Source organism: Otolemur garnettii, unplaced genomic scaffold, assembly GCF_000181295.1.
Source record: "Otolemur garnettii isolate 467f Iridium unplaced genomic scaffold, OtoGar3 scaffold00086, whole genome shotgun sequence".
Taxonomy (NCBI): Eukaryota; Metazoa; Chordata; class Mammalia; order Primates; family Galagidae; genus Otolemur; species Otolemur garnettii.
In genome coordinates this window covers 3939569-3955251 of record NW_003852481.1, presented here as the reverse complement: position 1 = coordinate 3955251, position 15683 = coordinate 3939569, and the positions used below count along the sequence as shown (strand labels likewise).

Below are 15683 nucleotides of genomic sequence, written 5' to 3'. Positions count from 1 at the left end.
AAAAAAAAAAAAAAAAAAAAAAGAGTCTGACATCCTCCACATTTGCTGGTAAATTAATAAACTTCTCTTTCCTTTCCCTCAAACCACTTGTCCTCAGTCTTTGTTTGGCTACACTGAACTATTAATAACAGTGGTTTTTGCCACCAATATTTCCCTTTCTTCTTCTCCTTGCTTCATAAGCTTTTTTTTATAACTTGTGTGAAAAATAGACATGTAAAATAGGGAAAAGCAGAATGTCTCTGGCAGCTCATGTATCCTCTTTTAATTTACCTCCAAATCCTCCCTCTAGTTCCTAAACCCTCCTTTTCTCCTCCCCACCCCACCCCAGTCCTGGCATCTAAGGTAACTTCCTAAGGACTTCTTGAAGCTGCTAGGAAAAACAAACAATATACCCCCATCTCTCCACTCTAAAAAAACATTGCATTTTATTTCTTTCTAGCACTATCATTTTATACATGTAAGTCTATTATTCAGTGAAGGAAAGATGCAACACGTTCAGCGAATTAGAACATCTAGAATGTTAAATATATCTATCTTAGTCAAGGATATCTTGAACAAGCTCCTGGTTCTTGGTCTATTTACAACAACACCTGGAGAGGAACAGGAGGAGCATGATCTGATTCCAACTAGGCCTAGAGTCAGGAACGGGTGGAGTGGTTTAAGCAACAGAAAAGGAAGTGGGGAGAGATGATGACTCAGCAAAGTTTTCAAAGAGAAGAAGAGGGCCCCTTCCTCTGACACCAAGAAGGTGAGAATAAGTACCTACATGGGGAAATGTGGAGGTTTGAAGGGGAAAATTGAAAAAGTTAAATCCAATTGCCCCTCTATTCATACAAAGTAGAATGGTTGTTGCCAGGGCAGTGGGATAGGAAGTGAAGAACAGGAGTTAGTGTTTAATGGGTAGAGTGATTCAGTTTTGCAAGATAAAATTAGTTCTGTCAATGGACAGTAGCACGATGATGTAAATGTACTCAATGCCATTAAAGTCTACACTTAAAAAGGTTAAGATGATAAATTTTATGTTATGTATATTTTATCATACAATTTTTTTACAAAAGCAATCATTCCTGGAATATCATCCAGCCATTAAAAATAATGGTCATTTAGACTTTGTAGCGACAAGGGTATGAAGGTTTATAGTAGTGTGAAGTTTTTTAAGCTGGGCAAAAACACACATATAATATGACTATAATTAAAAGAAATTTATAAAAATAATGGAAAAGACTGACAGGAAATATACCAAAGTGCTAACAGAGGATGTGTCTACCTTCCTTTTCTGTATTTCAAAAAGTTTTATTATATGGGTAAAATTTGTATTATAAGAAAGTTTTTCTAATATTTAAAAATGTTTGAAACAAAGCAGATTCCTTTCTGGCCATAGGAGTTTGTTCACATCATCTCATATCCCCAGCAGATGCTCCAAGAAATCATATGCTAAAGGGTTCTAGGTTTTTCATTTATTTCCATTCATATATGGAGCATTATGTAGATGAAAGATTCTAGATAGTAAGGATGCTGGATGAATTAGAAAAAGTCCCTGCCCTCATGAAACTTACATTCTAGTCAGGAATACACCTAACACATAAATAAACAAACAAAAAATACTAGAGATCAGGAATGCTAGGTAGAGAATTAAAATAGGTAATACAATAAATACAGTCAGCCCTCCATATCCATAAATTCCACATCCATGGATTCAACTATGGATCAAAACTATTCAGAAGAAAAAGTTTCACAAAGTTCTAAAAAGCAAAACTTAACTTGCTGAGTACTAAGTCGACAGGAATGAAGTGATGTGTAGGCATTGTATTAGAAATTATAAGTAATCCAGAGATGGTTGAAAGTATTTGGGAGGAATCCGTAAGTCACATATAAATATGTCACATTGTATATAAGGGATTTGAGCATCCTTGGTTTTTGGTATTTGGGGGGGGCCTGGAACTAATCCCCATGGACACCAAGGGACAACTGTACTGGATTTTCAGATTGGAAGATTAGGAAAGGCTCGAAGGACATGAGATTTGAATTGATATCTGAATGACAAGAGCAGACTTGGCAAGATAGGGGAAGATAGGTGAGAGAACTACTGTGAAAATGCTGAGCAAATCTAGCTGTGCCTGGTTTGAGGAAGTGAGAAAGGCCAGTGTGTCTGGGGAGTACAGGATGAGGGACAGAGTGTATGAAGAGACATTGCCCTTCCTTCAGGAACTTGTGGTGAAACAGCTCGATTGTTACACAGAACTGCTCCTCTCTTGGCACAAACCTACAGAGTGCTTCAAATTTATAATATTCTGAAGAGCAGAAAAAGCAGGACTTTTAAAAAAGAATAAAGTCTTTTTCTCCACTAGCCTATGGTTTTCTCATCTGTAATCAAAGGGATAGAATGGCAAGGTTAGCTTCAGAGTGGAAGTAGATATCAATGCATATTCTATAGAACCTGCCCATGCTGAGAAATGAAATTTTTCTCAAAAAATCAAGGCTTACTTATCTTTCCCAAACTCAAATTTCCCAGGTCCAATTCGAAGTAGATAGCCATTGAGCCACTCAGGAAAATGTCCCTGAACTTCAGCAGAGATGACCTGTGGGGTTTCTTCCACTGTGGTCACCAGTGGTGCAATACATGGCAGATTCCGCTGCTGCCCAAAGGTGGCTTTTTTCTGAGGAGTCTTTCCCAAGAACTTCTTCAAAACTGTGAGGAGGAAACCAAAAGCAAAAAAAAAAACTTTACCAAATCATCTATAAACCTGCCTGTTTGTCATGAAAAATAATCTTATCAATTGATACCTTAAGAAAATGTGAGCCTAACACCAAAGAGTCTCCAAATATTCTCTCTCTCCTTCCTCACTCTCAGACTATCAAAGCTTTTGTTCTCCATTTTCAAACCACAGCAATCCTTCCTGTATTTCTTGCAGTACTAATCTGTTTAAGAATCAAACAGGACTTTAATTACTATTTTCAATCTTTTCTCAGAGCTGAACAATGCTTATCTGTTTACAACATGTAGTCAACAACATGTTAACCCCAGATGTGCTAAAAGCAACTTCATTGGGATTTTTTTTTTTTTAAGAGACAGAGTCACTGTATCGCCCTTGGTAGAGTAACAAGTAACGTGGTGTCACAGCTCACAGCTCCAACTCCTGGGCTTAGGTGATTCTCTTGCCTCAGCCTTCCGAGTAGCTGGGACTACAGGTGCCTGCTATAACACCTGGCTATTTTTTTGTTGCAGTTTGGCAGGGGCCGGGTTTGAACTCACCACCCTCGGTATATGGGCCCGGTGCCCTACTCACTGAGCCACAGGCGCCACCCAGCAACCTCATTGTTGAGATAAGAAATGACCACCACACTGTATCATCATAACAACATCGACATTAGTCAGTACTTTATATATACCAAAACGCGATTCCAAAGATTTCATAGCCATTCCTATGAATTTAATAAAATCTTAAATTTAATTTCTTTAATTTTAATGGCATATACATGAATGTACTTAAATTATGCAGTGATACTCAGTCTGAAATTATCTGAAGCCCAAAGCCACAAGAAATACATGTCATTATGGCAGAATGAGGAACTGAAAATTGTCCCTATTATTTCATACTTACTGAGTGTTCACAAGACGATATTACCTAAAGCAGTGGGGTGGTCAAATATACAATTAATTAGGTGCTATGAAATGCAATCCTTTATTTTATTTCATAAAAGTTTACTTAGAGAAATGAGGTAACACATAGGGACATTACGCCTCAAAGAAATGAGATTTTCCTTCTTTTAGCAAATTAATATCCCATTTCTTTCAAACTTTTCAAAAATTTAAACCATAGAGCACATTAGACCTTCTACTTTCCTACATGACATGTAGCAATTCAGTCAAACTTAATTCTTTCTGCATTTTCCAAGTAAAATTCCCTTACATCCTGAATGCCCATCTCAATATCTAAGAAAATTTCATCAATTATTCAAAATCTAGCTCAAACACTACAGTACTTCCCTGTAATATTTAAGAGTATGAGTTGGGCCTCTGCCTTACTCCAGTCTGGTTTTAAATCTGACACTTCCCAAATAAGTAACTTTAAGCAAACGTTTATAACCTACCTGTGATCTGCTTCCTCCCTTCCAAGGTGGACATAATAATTCCTTTTTTTTTTTTTTTTTGAGACAGAGTCTAACTTTGTCACCCTTGGTAGAGTGCCATGGTGTCACAACTCACTGCCACCTCAAACTCTTAGGCTCAAGTAATCCCCTTTCCTCAGCCTCCCAAGTAGTTGGGACTACAGGCACCCTCCACAATGCCCAGATATTTTTAGAGAAGAGGTCTCACTCTGGCTCAGGCTGGTCATGAACTCATGAGCTCAGGCAATCCACCTGCCTCAGCCTCCCAGAGTGTGTGAGCCACCATGCAGAGCCCATAATAATAATTCTTAACACTCCTAAGTCTATAAGGAAAAAATGAGTTACTTTATGTGAAGCTTTTAGAACAGAATACTCAAAAATGCTAGCCATTATTATTTACATAGCTTGTAGTCATCAATACAATAAGATGCAAAATCTTCTTTCTTTGAATTACTTATTCATTCCACTTTGTGGATGTACTGACGGATAAAAAGTAGAACCCTGACATAAAGGAACTGACTGCCTACTAAACAAACAGATCACCAAATCACTATAGTGTTTTGTTTCACATTGTTTCTAAGTCTGGTCTGAGGACTACTTGCTATAGAAATACCTGGTGATATTTCTAAAATGCAGGTTCCTAGACTCCACTCCGGTCCTAATAAATCAGAACCTGGAGAGTATTAAGCAAGTATTCTTAAGCATACTAAAATTTGGGAACCACAGTATTACAGGTATAAAGAGAATGCTTTGAAAAGATAGAGAAGGAGACCCTCAGGTATTTATTTTACTTTGCTTTTAATGACATTATGTATATGCTCTTATTCTCCCCTAAATTAAAATAAATTCCCAGAGATAAAGTATTTTATTTTTCTTATTTATTTAAGTAGAACTAAATTAAACAGCCTGACTGGGCATTTCTCTGAGTAGAGATCACAGGAATTTAAAGCATTTTCCATCTTAGAAAACATTTACATATCCCTATGTTCTACACTCCGTAGCATGCTACTGGCAATCTATGTATGTTCTTCAAACTTTTCATGGAACTTTATACTGTCAGCACTTTCTTAAATCCATTTCTATTCTTATCTTCTGAGACACTGCTTTAACTTCCCTGCTCCCTGACTTTTCTCTACTTTATATCAGCTTGATTACTTATTAGCTGACAACCTTGTGCAAGTTACTTAATCTCTCTGAGCCTCAGATTTTTCAATAAAATGGGAAAAAAGAAAGTTGATATTTCCTGCTTATGTCTGTTATAATAATTAAATCCAATGACAGTAGATACTTTCCAAAGGTTAATTTCATTTATCAGTTCCTTTTCCTTTCATTACCTCATAAACATGTTTCTAAAGTCTGATCTTGAACCTTTAATCTCAGCACTCTCCTTGGTAATCTGCTAGTCTCTCAATTTCACCAGTTACTTCTTGCATGTGCCTCTCAACATGTCAAAACAGAATTCTTTATTCTCCCCCTTCACCATCAGTTTTCCCACCTACTATATCAGCTAGCTTCAATATCTCTGTGAACCTTGAATATAACTTCTCCATTACCCCTCACATTCACTAACTGGTCAAATTTTGCTCACTATTGGGCAAGTAAGGGATGCTAAGAAAATGGTATGGGGTGACCCATATAAATTACTAGAGCTCAAAAGTCTGCAAAGGGGGATGAGGGTAAATCCTTTGTAAAGATTTTTACCAGTCCCTCCCTCCTGGGCAGAGCCTCCCTCAGTTTTTTTCCTGGCCTTACCCTGTCCGTATCAGTACTGATGCCTCAACTTCTCTGGCCTATTGGTCATGTCCTTCTCACTGTCCTAATTTACAGTATTTTCCAGGGCAATAAAGAGAGATTTTATTTAGGAAGAACAAAGAGAAAGTTTAGAGCACTTCCAAAAAGAGTTGGAAGTGGGTCCCTCTTGTGAAGGAGAAAAGGCAAGAAAGAGCCCTTATAGCCCTTTAACTGGATTTTCTAATAGCCTCCTAATGGAAGGAGAAACTAGATAAGAATCAAGCTATCTAGTTCTATACCAGAGCTTCCAAACTGTGGAACCCCTGACTCTTTTAGTCTCTGGAAGGGCCAGATACCACAGGCCATTTGCCTGTAGCTCTAAGTAGTTCACCAGGGCTCCAGAACCCATCCAATTTACTTCAATGTTTGGTGAATACTTTTTATGTATGCTGTGATCTGAAAAGATTGGGAAGTACTACTACTAAAATAATTTTCCTAAGTATAGATCTCACTGTATCACATGTTCCTCCATAAAACCTTCACCCAAGGTTCCTCACTGTCTACCAAGCAAATCCTAAACTGCTTGGCCAGACACAGGTCCTGTACAGTCTCACCTCAAACTACCTGTCCAGCTCTGCCTCTCACAAATGCCTTCCACTGCAGCCTAACTGGACCACTCTCCATTCTTTTCTCTTAGTCATAATCATACCATTTTCTTCACCTAGGACATCTCCCATCTTCTTCAGATGACATTCACTAACCCAACTCATCCTTCAAGATCCTATTTCCATGTCACTTGCTTCATAAACATGGAATTCGCATTTTCTACAGCAAGAATTAATTTATCTCAGTCTAAACTCACACAGCATCTGCTTATGGCTCTCATATAGCAGAGTACTCATCTTATTTGGTAACTTTTGCGATAAATGAGTGCTACCAGTACTCCTTGAGAACAAGGTCTGGTTTTTGTCTCCCCTCTCCCTCCAGTACATAATACCTTGACTACTACAGACTCTAAATTATTGAAATGAAATAATTTAAAAATTTATAGTGCCTATCAGTATGATTTCTGATAGCTATAAATCAGCCAGTTTCAAACAATAAATCACATAACAACAGTAGCCATAATAGAAAGTATAAAATAAACAGGTTTTAAAGCAATCTCCCAGAATACAAATAGAACCAAGAGAGTAAATGGCAGTGATCTTCACTTTAGAAAACTCTGAATAGTATATATTCTTCCTATTGCAGATGCAAAAGAATCCCTAACCCCTGAATCCTGTCCTTGTAGGTTGTATAAAATATGCAAACATAACAGATGTTTCCCAGACAATAGCTAAGCCATTCTGTCTTCAAGAACTTCTGGCTTTGAAAAATTGCTACCTGTATCCATTCACGCAGAGTAGGAAGCTTCAGAAGCTCCCAGCAATCTTCAGAAAAGAGGCATAGAACTCTTAAGTGCAGACTGGTAACAGAGGAGAACAAGGAAGAGGCAGGGACAAATCTCCTACCTGGAAGCCGGTGCACTATCACTAAAAGGAAGCCCACTGCAATGGCAGAAAAATTGCTAAGAGAATGGAGAAGGATTTGAAAAAACATTTTTGTATTAAGCAGATTCCAAGATCTCCAAATCCTCACACTCAGCAGCAGATTTAAGTACCACTAAGCAGTGAACAAACACACACAGAACTTCCAGGGCTGTCCCTGGCTCACTGACAGAATAGGGTGGAGTGTTGGGGGGTGGGGAAAGAGGTGGGGTTTCAAACACTTGTAATCTCAGTCTCATTTCCATGCCTAGTATTCCAACAGCCTATCTCTAAGTACCTGTCCAAAATATTAATTAGATAACCAATAGTGGTCTCTTTTCCAAAAATTTGCTTTTGTGAATCTGTTCTCACGTGATGTACATAGTTAAGTCCATTGATCTTGATCCATGGGATCAATTTCATATGCCACTCCTCTCCAATGAAAGGTTCACATACGGAATAAAGTCCAAATTTACACTGTCAATAAAAGACTCTAAAATCTGGCAACAACTTACTTTTCCTTCTTTCTCTCTACCTTTAATTTCACCCTACTTTATCTTTTCTTTCTTTTTTAATGTTCATGAGAATTCAACAGGCACAGTGACTCACTGATGTAATCCTAGCACTCTGGGAAGCTGAGGTTGGTGGATTGCTTGAGCTTAGGAGTTTCAGACCAGCCTGAGCAAGAGCAAGACCCCATCTCTATTAAAAATAGCAAAACTATCTGGGCATAGTGGTGTAAACCTGTAGTTCCAGCTACTTGAGAAGCTGAGGCAAGAGGACTGCTCTGCTCAAACTGAAGAGTTTGAGGTTGCTATGAGCTATGATGCCACAGTAGTCTACCCAGGGCAACAGAATGAGACTCTGTCTAAGAAAGGAAAGGAAAGAGACAGGAAGGGTAGAGGAGGAAAGGGAAGGGAGGAAACCTGTATTAACCCAATAATTTTTTTCCAGGTTTTTTTTTCACTAAATATTATTTTATTTCAGTTTTGCTATTCTTTCTCATATGGGCATTCATGTCATATGGTGTTTATTCCTCTAAACAGAAATTTAATGATGAGATTTTATTTTACAGTTTAGTAGGTAGCAAGGCAAATATGCTATCTCTCTTAGCAATACCAATTCCCTATAGTACCATTTGCAAATGTGTCCAAATTTGTTTGCTTATATTGGAATATACATCTGTATATGTGTGTCTGTCTGTCTCGACTGAATTATCTATAATTGAAAAATGGGTACTGTGATTTTTCAAAGTCTGATTAATATAGTTATCCCATAAGGTTATATAGTTATCTATATATATCAATAGTTTTCAAGAAACTGGTAGCTATGCTTTATATCAAAAGGAAGTTTTTTTAGATGGATAAATAGTACAGACCTTCTAGTCTCAATTCAATTTTTAAATTATTAAAAGGATTGAAGTGACCTAACAAAGTCATCTTATTGTTTAAGGTAATTTCTTTACTTTTAGATCAGTAATCTTTATCCCATACCATGTTGCTGCTAAGGCTTCTAAACATAATTCATTAATTGCATACATTGATGTGGTTAATATGTAAAAAGCCAAATAACACAAGGTTCTGGTTAGTAATTTCTGGGTTTTATTTTACTGCTTTTATGACTTAAAAAAATAACTTTAGGCCAAGAGTTTATATTAGTCATATATAATAACCAAGAAAGAAAATAATGAAATGGTTAATATTAAAAATAAAGAGTACACAGTTCTGTTTTATTATATAAACTAGACAAACTACCTTTTAGGTTTTAATATTCTTTTATAAAACTACTATCCATTTTAAAACTTTCTTCATTTTAAACATTTTAAAACTATCTTCAAAACAATCTCCTATCTAAACAAAATATTCTAAAATAAAAAGTACAATATTGTTAAACATTATAAATTAACAGAGCCCTCTTTTAGACATTTAAGAAAGTCTAGGAAGTTTAAGAAGAAAAAAAAAGAATCCCCATAGAACTTAAATAATTCAAACTCCTACATGTATAAAAATATGCCAATTATTTGACCCTCAAAAGAAAAGTGACATAGTTCATATTAATGTCCAGCTTAGAGCCCCTTTTTAAATCTAGAAAAGAAATTTAAATTTCCCCTTCTCTGTTTAAGATGTATATTGTTGTTAACTAGAGAGCTTTCAATGTCATTTTTCCATTACAACAGTAAGTTTAAATTCTAAGCTTATTTTAGGTACACATTTTATCTGTGCAGTGTGTTTGCAATCACTGTAAACCTCTGTCTCAGGAGTTCTCTTTTTTGTATGAGGAAGTTTTCAATAGTGTTGGCTTCTTTGAAGAGTCCGTCTATCTCGCCAATGTAAGATGCATCTACTGCTGCTCTCTCACTGATGGGAAAAAAGTTTTAGATTAATCTAAATAGTTATAAATAAACATACCATCATGATGATGTTCTTTATTATACCATATTTGTTAGCTATTTCATTTTAACTGCTTTCATTAATTTACTAGTACTCTTCAGGAAAAAGTTAAATAATTCCTGCAAATATTTTTGACTATTCAAAAAGTCTCCTGACACAGTAGAAAGTGTACCTTATGTATTACATTTATAACATTAATAGTAAATTATAAACATTATTTTTTACAACCACACAACTCATTATTCAGGTATGACTGTGTAGTAGTTTATGAAAGCACTTTATAAAACATGATATTCTCAGACTAATTAAATATTTAAATTTGGCCTTCAAATATATATATAGATAAAATATAAATATAGTCATCTCTAAGTATTCATGGGGAATTGGTTCCAGGACCCATAGCTACATCAATGGATATTCAAGTACATCTCTTATACCACATTGCATAGTATTTGCACATAACCTTTCATGTACCTTAAATCATATTTAAAAGGGTTTGCACATATCCTTTCATGTACTTTAAATCATCTCTAGATTATTTATAATATCTGATTTGTAAATGTTATGTAAATAGTTGTTATGCTATATTGTTCAAGGAATAATGACAAGAAAAAATGTCTGTACATCTTCAGTACAGACACAACCGTATGTGTTTCCCCAAAACACGTATTTTCAATCCATGGTTTGTTGAATCCACAGTTGTGGAACTCAAAGACACAGCTGAAATAAATATTTATCTTTAATATCATTCTATTATCATTAATTTCACCAAATATTTTTCTCAAAGAGCTGTTTATATAAAATTTAAAGCATGTCCCTTAATTAGAGACCAAGATATATTTATTTTAGTATTAACTCTGGCGGTACCAAAACAAAGGATGTTTAGTGGAAAAATTAAGGTTATTCCCTAAAAATAACCAACTAATCTACTGTAAGGAACTGAGGTAGAATAAAAAATTCATAAGTTTTAATTACTGGATAGGTTTTGCAGCCACAGAATTAAATTTCCCTTTAGAGAGCTTCCAGAAGAAAACTTTTAACATAAAGACTCAAGAGAATATACTATAAGTACTTGCCTTAAGATCTTTGCATATGTAGACAACATTAGGTTAATTTCCTTGCTCATATCTGTTCAAGAAAAATCATTACGTTAGGAAATATAACAAACCTTCTGCATTATAAAATTGATGTATAGAAATATAAGCATTTTATACACCACCATTCAAATCTTTCTCCAGTGATTCATCATTACAAAATAGTCCAGAACTTTCAGAAACAGATGAATCTGATTTTCCAGCAGAAGACAGCTGTGGGCTATCCAGCATCTGAGGCTTTGAGAACCAAGTAAAAGAAGCAGGTATGATCAATGAGTTCCTTAGGACATATACACATAAAAATTTGGTTTATTTTTAAAAAGCAAATTGAAACATTTTTCAAAAAGAAAGCAAACATACTAGAAATTATATGACTTAATCAATTATTTGAAATTTTATTATCGAGAAAACTTACAGACCCAAGAAGCACCTAGCTCAAAAGACTAAACTTTGTTTTGGTTTTAAATTAGACTTTGAATATGGTTTTAATCCCCTGATGGAAATGTGTCCTATATCATTAGATGTTTCCATAGCAATGCAGCAAAACTGATTTAGACAAGAGCCAAATGCTTGCAAAATTTTACAAAATAATGTAATATCCTTAGGAAGCAAATCATGTCCCATATGCAAAAGATTGACTGTGATGGCAATAGTAAAGGACAAGAAATAGCGCTCTTCTTTAAGAAGAGCAGTAACTACAGTACCTAGGTATCTTACTTATCATAGCAAAATAATTATGTAAAGTCCTATTACAAAGGTATGGTCTCTGTTCTGTCTCTAAATCACAAGCTACCAAAAAGAAATCTCTTAAGTTTTTTTAAGGCCTACACCTTAGTGAAAAAGCCACTAGAGTCAACATAGTTCCTGCTATATTGGAGGACAATTCTAACTCTGAAAATATGAAAATATTAAATTCCATTTATCAGGCTCAGCGCCTATAGCTCTGTGGCTAGGGCACCAGCCACATACATGGGAGCTGGGGGTTCAAATCCAGCCCAGGTCTGCCAAACAACAATGACAACTACAACCAAAAAAAAAATAGCCAGGTGTTGTGGTAGGCGCCTGTATTCCCAGCTACTTAGGAGGCTGAGGCAAGAAAATCGCTTAAGCCCAAGAGTTTGAGGTTGCTGTGAGCTGTGACACCATAGCACTCTACCCAGGGCAACATAGTGAGACTCTGTCTATAAATAAACAAATAAATAAATACCATTATCAATAGAGCTTTTTACAATGGAAGAAATTTCAGAATCTGTAAAATAGAATAAAGATTAAGGCTCTAGGAGCATATATAGCTTACCTCAGATTCTCTTGGCCTCTTGCAATTTCTAGTATCAGATTTTACAAGGTGGTTTGCCATCATATTCTAGAGGCATGAGCAAAGCCAATATTTAGAGTAATGTCAAATTTAGAAACAAATTCCATGCTATAGTTCTCTTGAATCCTTCCCTTCCCCCACCTGCCCCCTGTTAATTTAGGCTCTCATTATCTGTCACTTATGCAAACTCAATTTCTCCCTTCTCTAATTTATTCTACCCACTGCTCTTTAGGTAACCTTTTTTTTTTTTTTTTCGAGACAGAGCCTCAAGCTGTCCCCCTGGGCAGAGTGCCACGGCATTACAGCTCATAGCAACCTCCAACTCCCGGGCTCAAGCGAGTCTCCTGCCTCCGCCTCCCAAGTAGCTGGGACCACAGGCGCCCACCACAACGCCCGGCTACTTTTTGGTTGCAGCCGTCATTGTTGTTTGGCGGGTCCAGGCTGGGGATTCGAACCCGCCACCTTAGGTGTACGTGGCTGGCGCCTTAGCCGGTTGAGCTATAGGCACCGAGCCTAGGTAATCTTTTAAAGCTTTGATTACCACACACCCTTAACTCGAAAATCCTTTCCTTGACTATTCATTCCTCCAGACTTAAGTTCAAATCCATGGCAGCCTGCAAAGTCCTATGTCACCTGGAGTCAACCTACCATCCATCATTTTCAACTACTCCTCTACGTATACTTGGCCAAACTAGTCTCCTGAGCACGTCTGCCTTGCTTCAAAACCAGCTCTGTTAAAATTCTTCTATCTTCACAAAACCTTAATATTGGAATATAACGTAGGGTTCCTCAATTCATTCTCATTTTTCTTACAAGTGAGAAAACAGGGACCAATATAACTGACCAAGTTCAAGCAAGTACGCCTGGGCTAGACCAGAACCAAGATCTCACTCTTCTTGTCTGAGATTATTTCCACTGTCCCATCCAACCTCAATAGAGCATCAAATTTTACTTTTAAATTACTTTTCCATCAATTCTGAAGGCATTTTCCTGAGGAGGCTAAACGTTGAACCCTAGAAACGTCTAAGTCCCTCCATCTTAGAGATGAGGATCCCTATCCACATTTAAACTATCAATTTATTTTGGGTTTTTTGACCGTTTAGTGCTTTTTGTTTGTTTGAGAAACTACGCTGACTTGGAGAACTGCAATGAATTGGTTTGATCAGTAACTTACAACATGCATAAATAAAAAAACAGAGCAACGAGTTACAGAGGACGACGTGTAGGAAATTCCTCATGGTCCGACTACATTCCTGCAGGGTTCCTCACACTCGGCGCTTAGGGGCTGACTCAGAAATACCACGAGTGCACGGCTGTGCTGCAGAATGTTCCAGAAATGCCCCCGGCGCACGGGCTTCTCCCTTCTCCCTTCCCCTTCTATTCCTCGCTCTCCCTTTTACACCTCTTCTCTCCTTCCCCGAAGTAATAGAACGTGCACATAACTTAGAATCACGTCAGACAGTTTCTGTGAATAAATTAACTTTCCCGTCATAACATAGAGCCTCAGCCAAACCCCGGCCTGCGAGAGGCTGGTCCTCCTCGCGTGACAAACACCCATTAATCCCTGCGCACTCTAAGGTGTGGCCCCTCGCTCACCACTCACCGCGCACCTCTCCCCTCTGCCTCAGGCCCTCGGGCCATGCCAGGTACCTTTCCACTCCCTTCCCGCCCCCGTGTCTTCCCTGCCTGGGCTTCCACCCCACTAAAAGCCCTGAAAGGAAGCTTTCATCCTCACTCACTCCCTCGTTTCACATTCAGTCAAATTCTCACGTACGCTCGTACCGTCAGCTGCACCCCAAAACCAGCCAGCTTCACAGCGACGGACCTTCCTCCTCAGCGAAAGCGCGGGAAGAAGACGGCAAGCGCGCCAGTGCGCAGACTCCGCGGGAGGGGGCGGTGCGTGCGCATTCCCGCCAGGCAGCGCGCGAGTCACGTGGCTGTCTTCCGGTTACTTGGGGCTGTCTCACTTCGACGTGGAATAATGGTGCTCGGCCTGGCCCTTTCTTCCAGCGTTTACCAGTATGTGTTTGCGGGACAAGGAAACATCATTCTGAAGCTAGTCACCAAAGAATAAATAGGAACAGATGCCAAGGAAAGGCAGCGTGTGCACGAAATACTTACAGCCACGTCCTCTTTCCTGGTAGAATTTAAGGCCTCCCCCAGGATGGTTTGTTTTTGAGACAGTCTCACTCCCTCCCTGGGTGGAGCGCATCTGTCTTTAAAGCTCAGGGCAACCTCAAACTCTTGAGCTCAAGGAATCCCCGTGCCTCAGCCACCCAGGTAGCTGGGACTTAGAACCCTCCTCTACCAGTTGGGCTAATTTTTCTATTTTTAGTAGGGTTGGGTCTCACTCTTCCTTAGGCTGGTCACGGACTTCTGAGATGGAGCAATCCTCCCAGAGCAGATGGTTTGTTTGCAGGAGAGTTTAAAAGTGTTCTGCTGATCCAGAAGCAAGGTTTCCAGATCCAGAGCCTCAGTTTCCTGCCCCTCTTTCCCTCTGTTGCAATCAAACTTTCAGAATCACACATTTTCAGAAAATTTCTTTTTGGATCTGTCAATAAGTTTAGTCCATTTAAATTGGCAGCAGCTTTCAAAAATTATTTTGTAACCCTCGTGACATATACTTGTAGCTTAGACTCAATGGGTGTTTTGATGTGAAGACTTTGATGTGCAATTTGAAAGACTGACATTCTAAACTTGATGGAATAAAAAAAAAAAAAAGCAAACACAGGTCAATAACTCCCATCCATAAGCTCCAGGTACAAAATCTTGCACCTTAAAGTATATTTAACACTTATATACATTTGGGGGGGGGGCTTATTTTAATGTTATCTGTCATTAAGACTTAGAAGTATTGTGTATAAATCTATATATTTGCTGTTTTGAGGGGAACCAACTGTTTTAAGCAGTTTCCTAGAAAATAGGCAATTTGTTTAATTTAATTTGCTAATATTGTAAAACACAGATACTAAACACAGGACAATTACAGTGAAGTGACTGACAGTCTTTACAGGGTCCGTAACACTGAGGCCTGATAGCCTGTGTTGAATTTTTGCCATCTGTGGTAAAATGTAATACAAAATACATACATAATACAAAACACAAAATTTTGTAATAAATTCTTAATCAGGTCAAATGTATTTACTTTATAGAACGTCCTTTATTCTGATACCACGGCCTTCGTTTTTTTCTTTGGTAGCTAAGTTTCATGAGAAAAATGTAAAGATTTTAACGTCCTTACCTGGTAAAATGTAAAGTTGTCCATTCAGTGTTTATTTCTTCCTCATTTCATTATTGCTATTATTATTTTTAATGCTACACTAAATCCAAAAATCTGGAAAATACTCATCTAATTCCTGTCCCAGCCTTCACATTATATGATTTCTAAACAGGTGGTTTTCCATCCAGTTCTTAAAATATTTATAAGAATAATGATTCCATCTAATGCACAAATGCTTTTATCAGATTAAGAGAACACCATGGACATTTTAATTTATTATTTAATCTTATTTATGTT

At 37.5% G+C, this 15683-nt stretch overlaps 2 protein-coding genes across 2 annotated transcripts in view; both read right to left on the bottom strand.

Annotated features, from left to right (window-relative positions):
• Window positions 1-7555, bottom strand: part of BCO2 (beta-carotene oxygenase 2) — a 62352-nt gene extending 54797 nt beyond the window's left edge. The window contains exons 1-2 of the mRNA XM_012808161.2: window positions 7353-7555; window positions 2485-2689 (exon numbers count right to left, since the gene is read on the bottom strand). Coding sequence (XP_012663615.2) covers window positions 2485-2689; window positions 7353-7440 — 293 coding nt within the window. The 5' untranslated portion in view covers window positions 7441-7555. The remainder of the gene's footprint in view (window positions 1-2484; window positions 2690-7352) is intronic.
• A 1949-nt stretch (window positions 7556-9504) lies between these two features.
• Window positions 9505-12215, bottom strand: TEX12 (testis expressed 12). Its single transcript, XM_003794745.1, has 4 exons — window positions 12149-12215; window positions 10977-11088; window positions 10834-10885; window positions 9505-9724 (listed from the first exon to the last, which is right to left on the bottom strand). The coding sequence occupies exons 1-4, from the start codon at window positions 12209-12211 to the stop codon at window positions 9580-9582; spliced, it is 372 nt and encodes a 123-aa protein (XP_003794793.1). The 5' UTR covers window positions 12212-12215; the 3' UTR covers window positions 9505-9579.
• Between the last annotated feature and the right edge of the window lie 3468 nt (window positions 12216-15683).

Excerpts from the sequence above, each read along its gene's own strand:
- TEX12 (XM_003794745.1), bottom strand. The coding sequence starts at position 12,211 with ATGATGGCAAACCACCTTGTAAAATCTGATACTAGAAATTGCAAGAGG. Across the intron at positions 10,886-10,976 it reads ACTGGAGAAAGATTTGAATG|ATATGAGCAAGGAAATTAAC; the intron begins GTGGTGTATAAA and ends TTTCTTGAACAG. Across the intron at positions 9,725-10,833 it reads ACATATGCAAAGATCTTAAG|TGAGAGAGCAGCAGTAGATG; the intron begins GCAAGTACTTAT and ends TTTTCCCATCAG.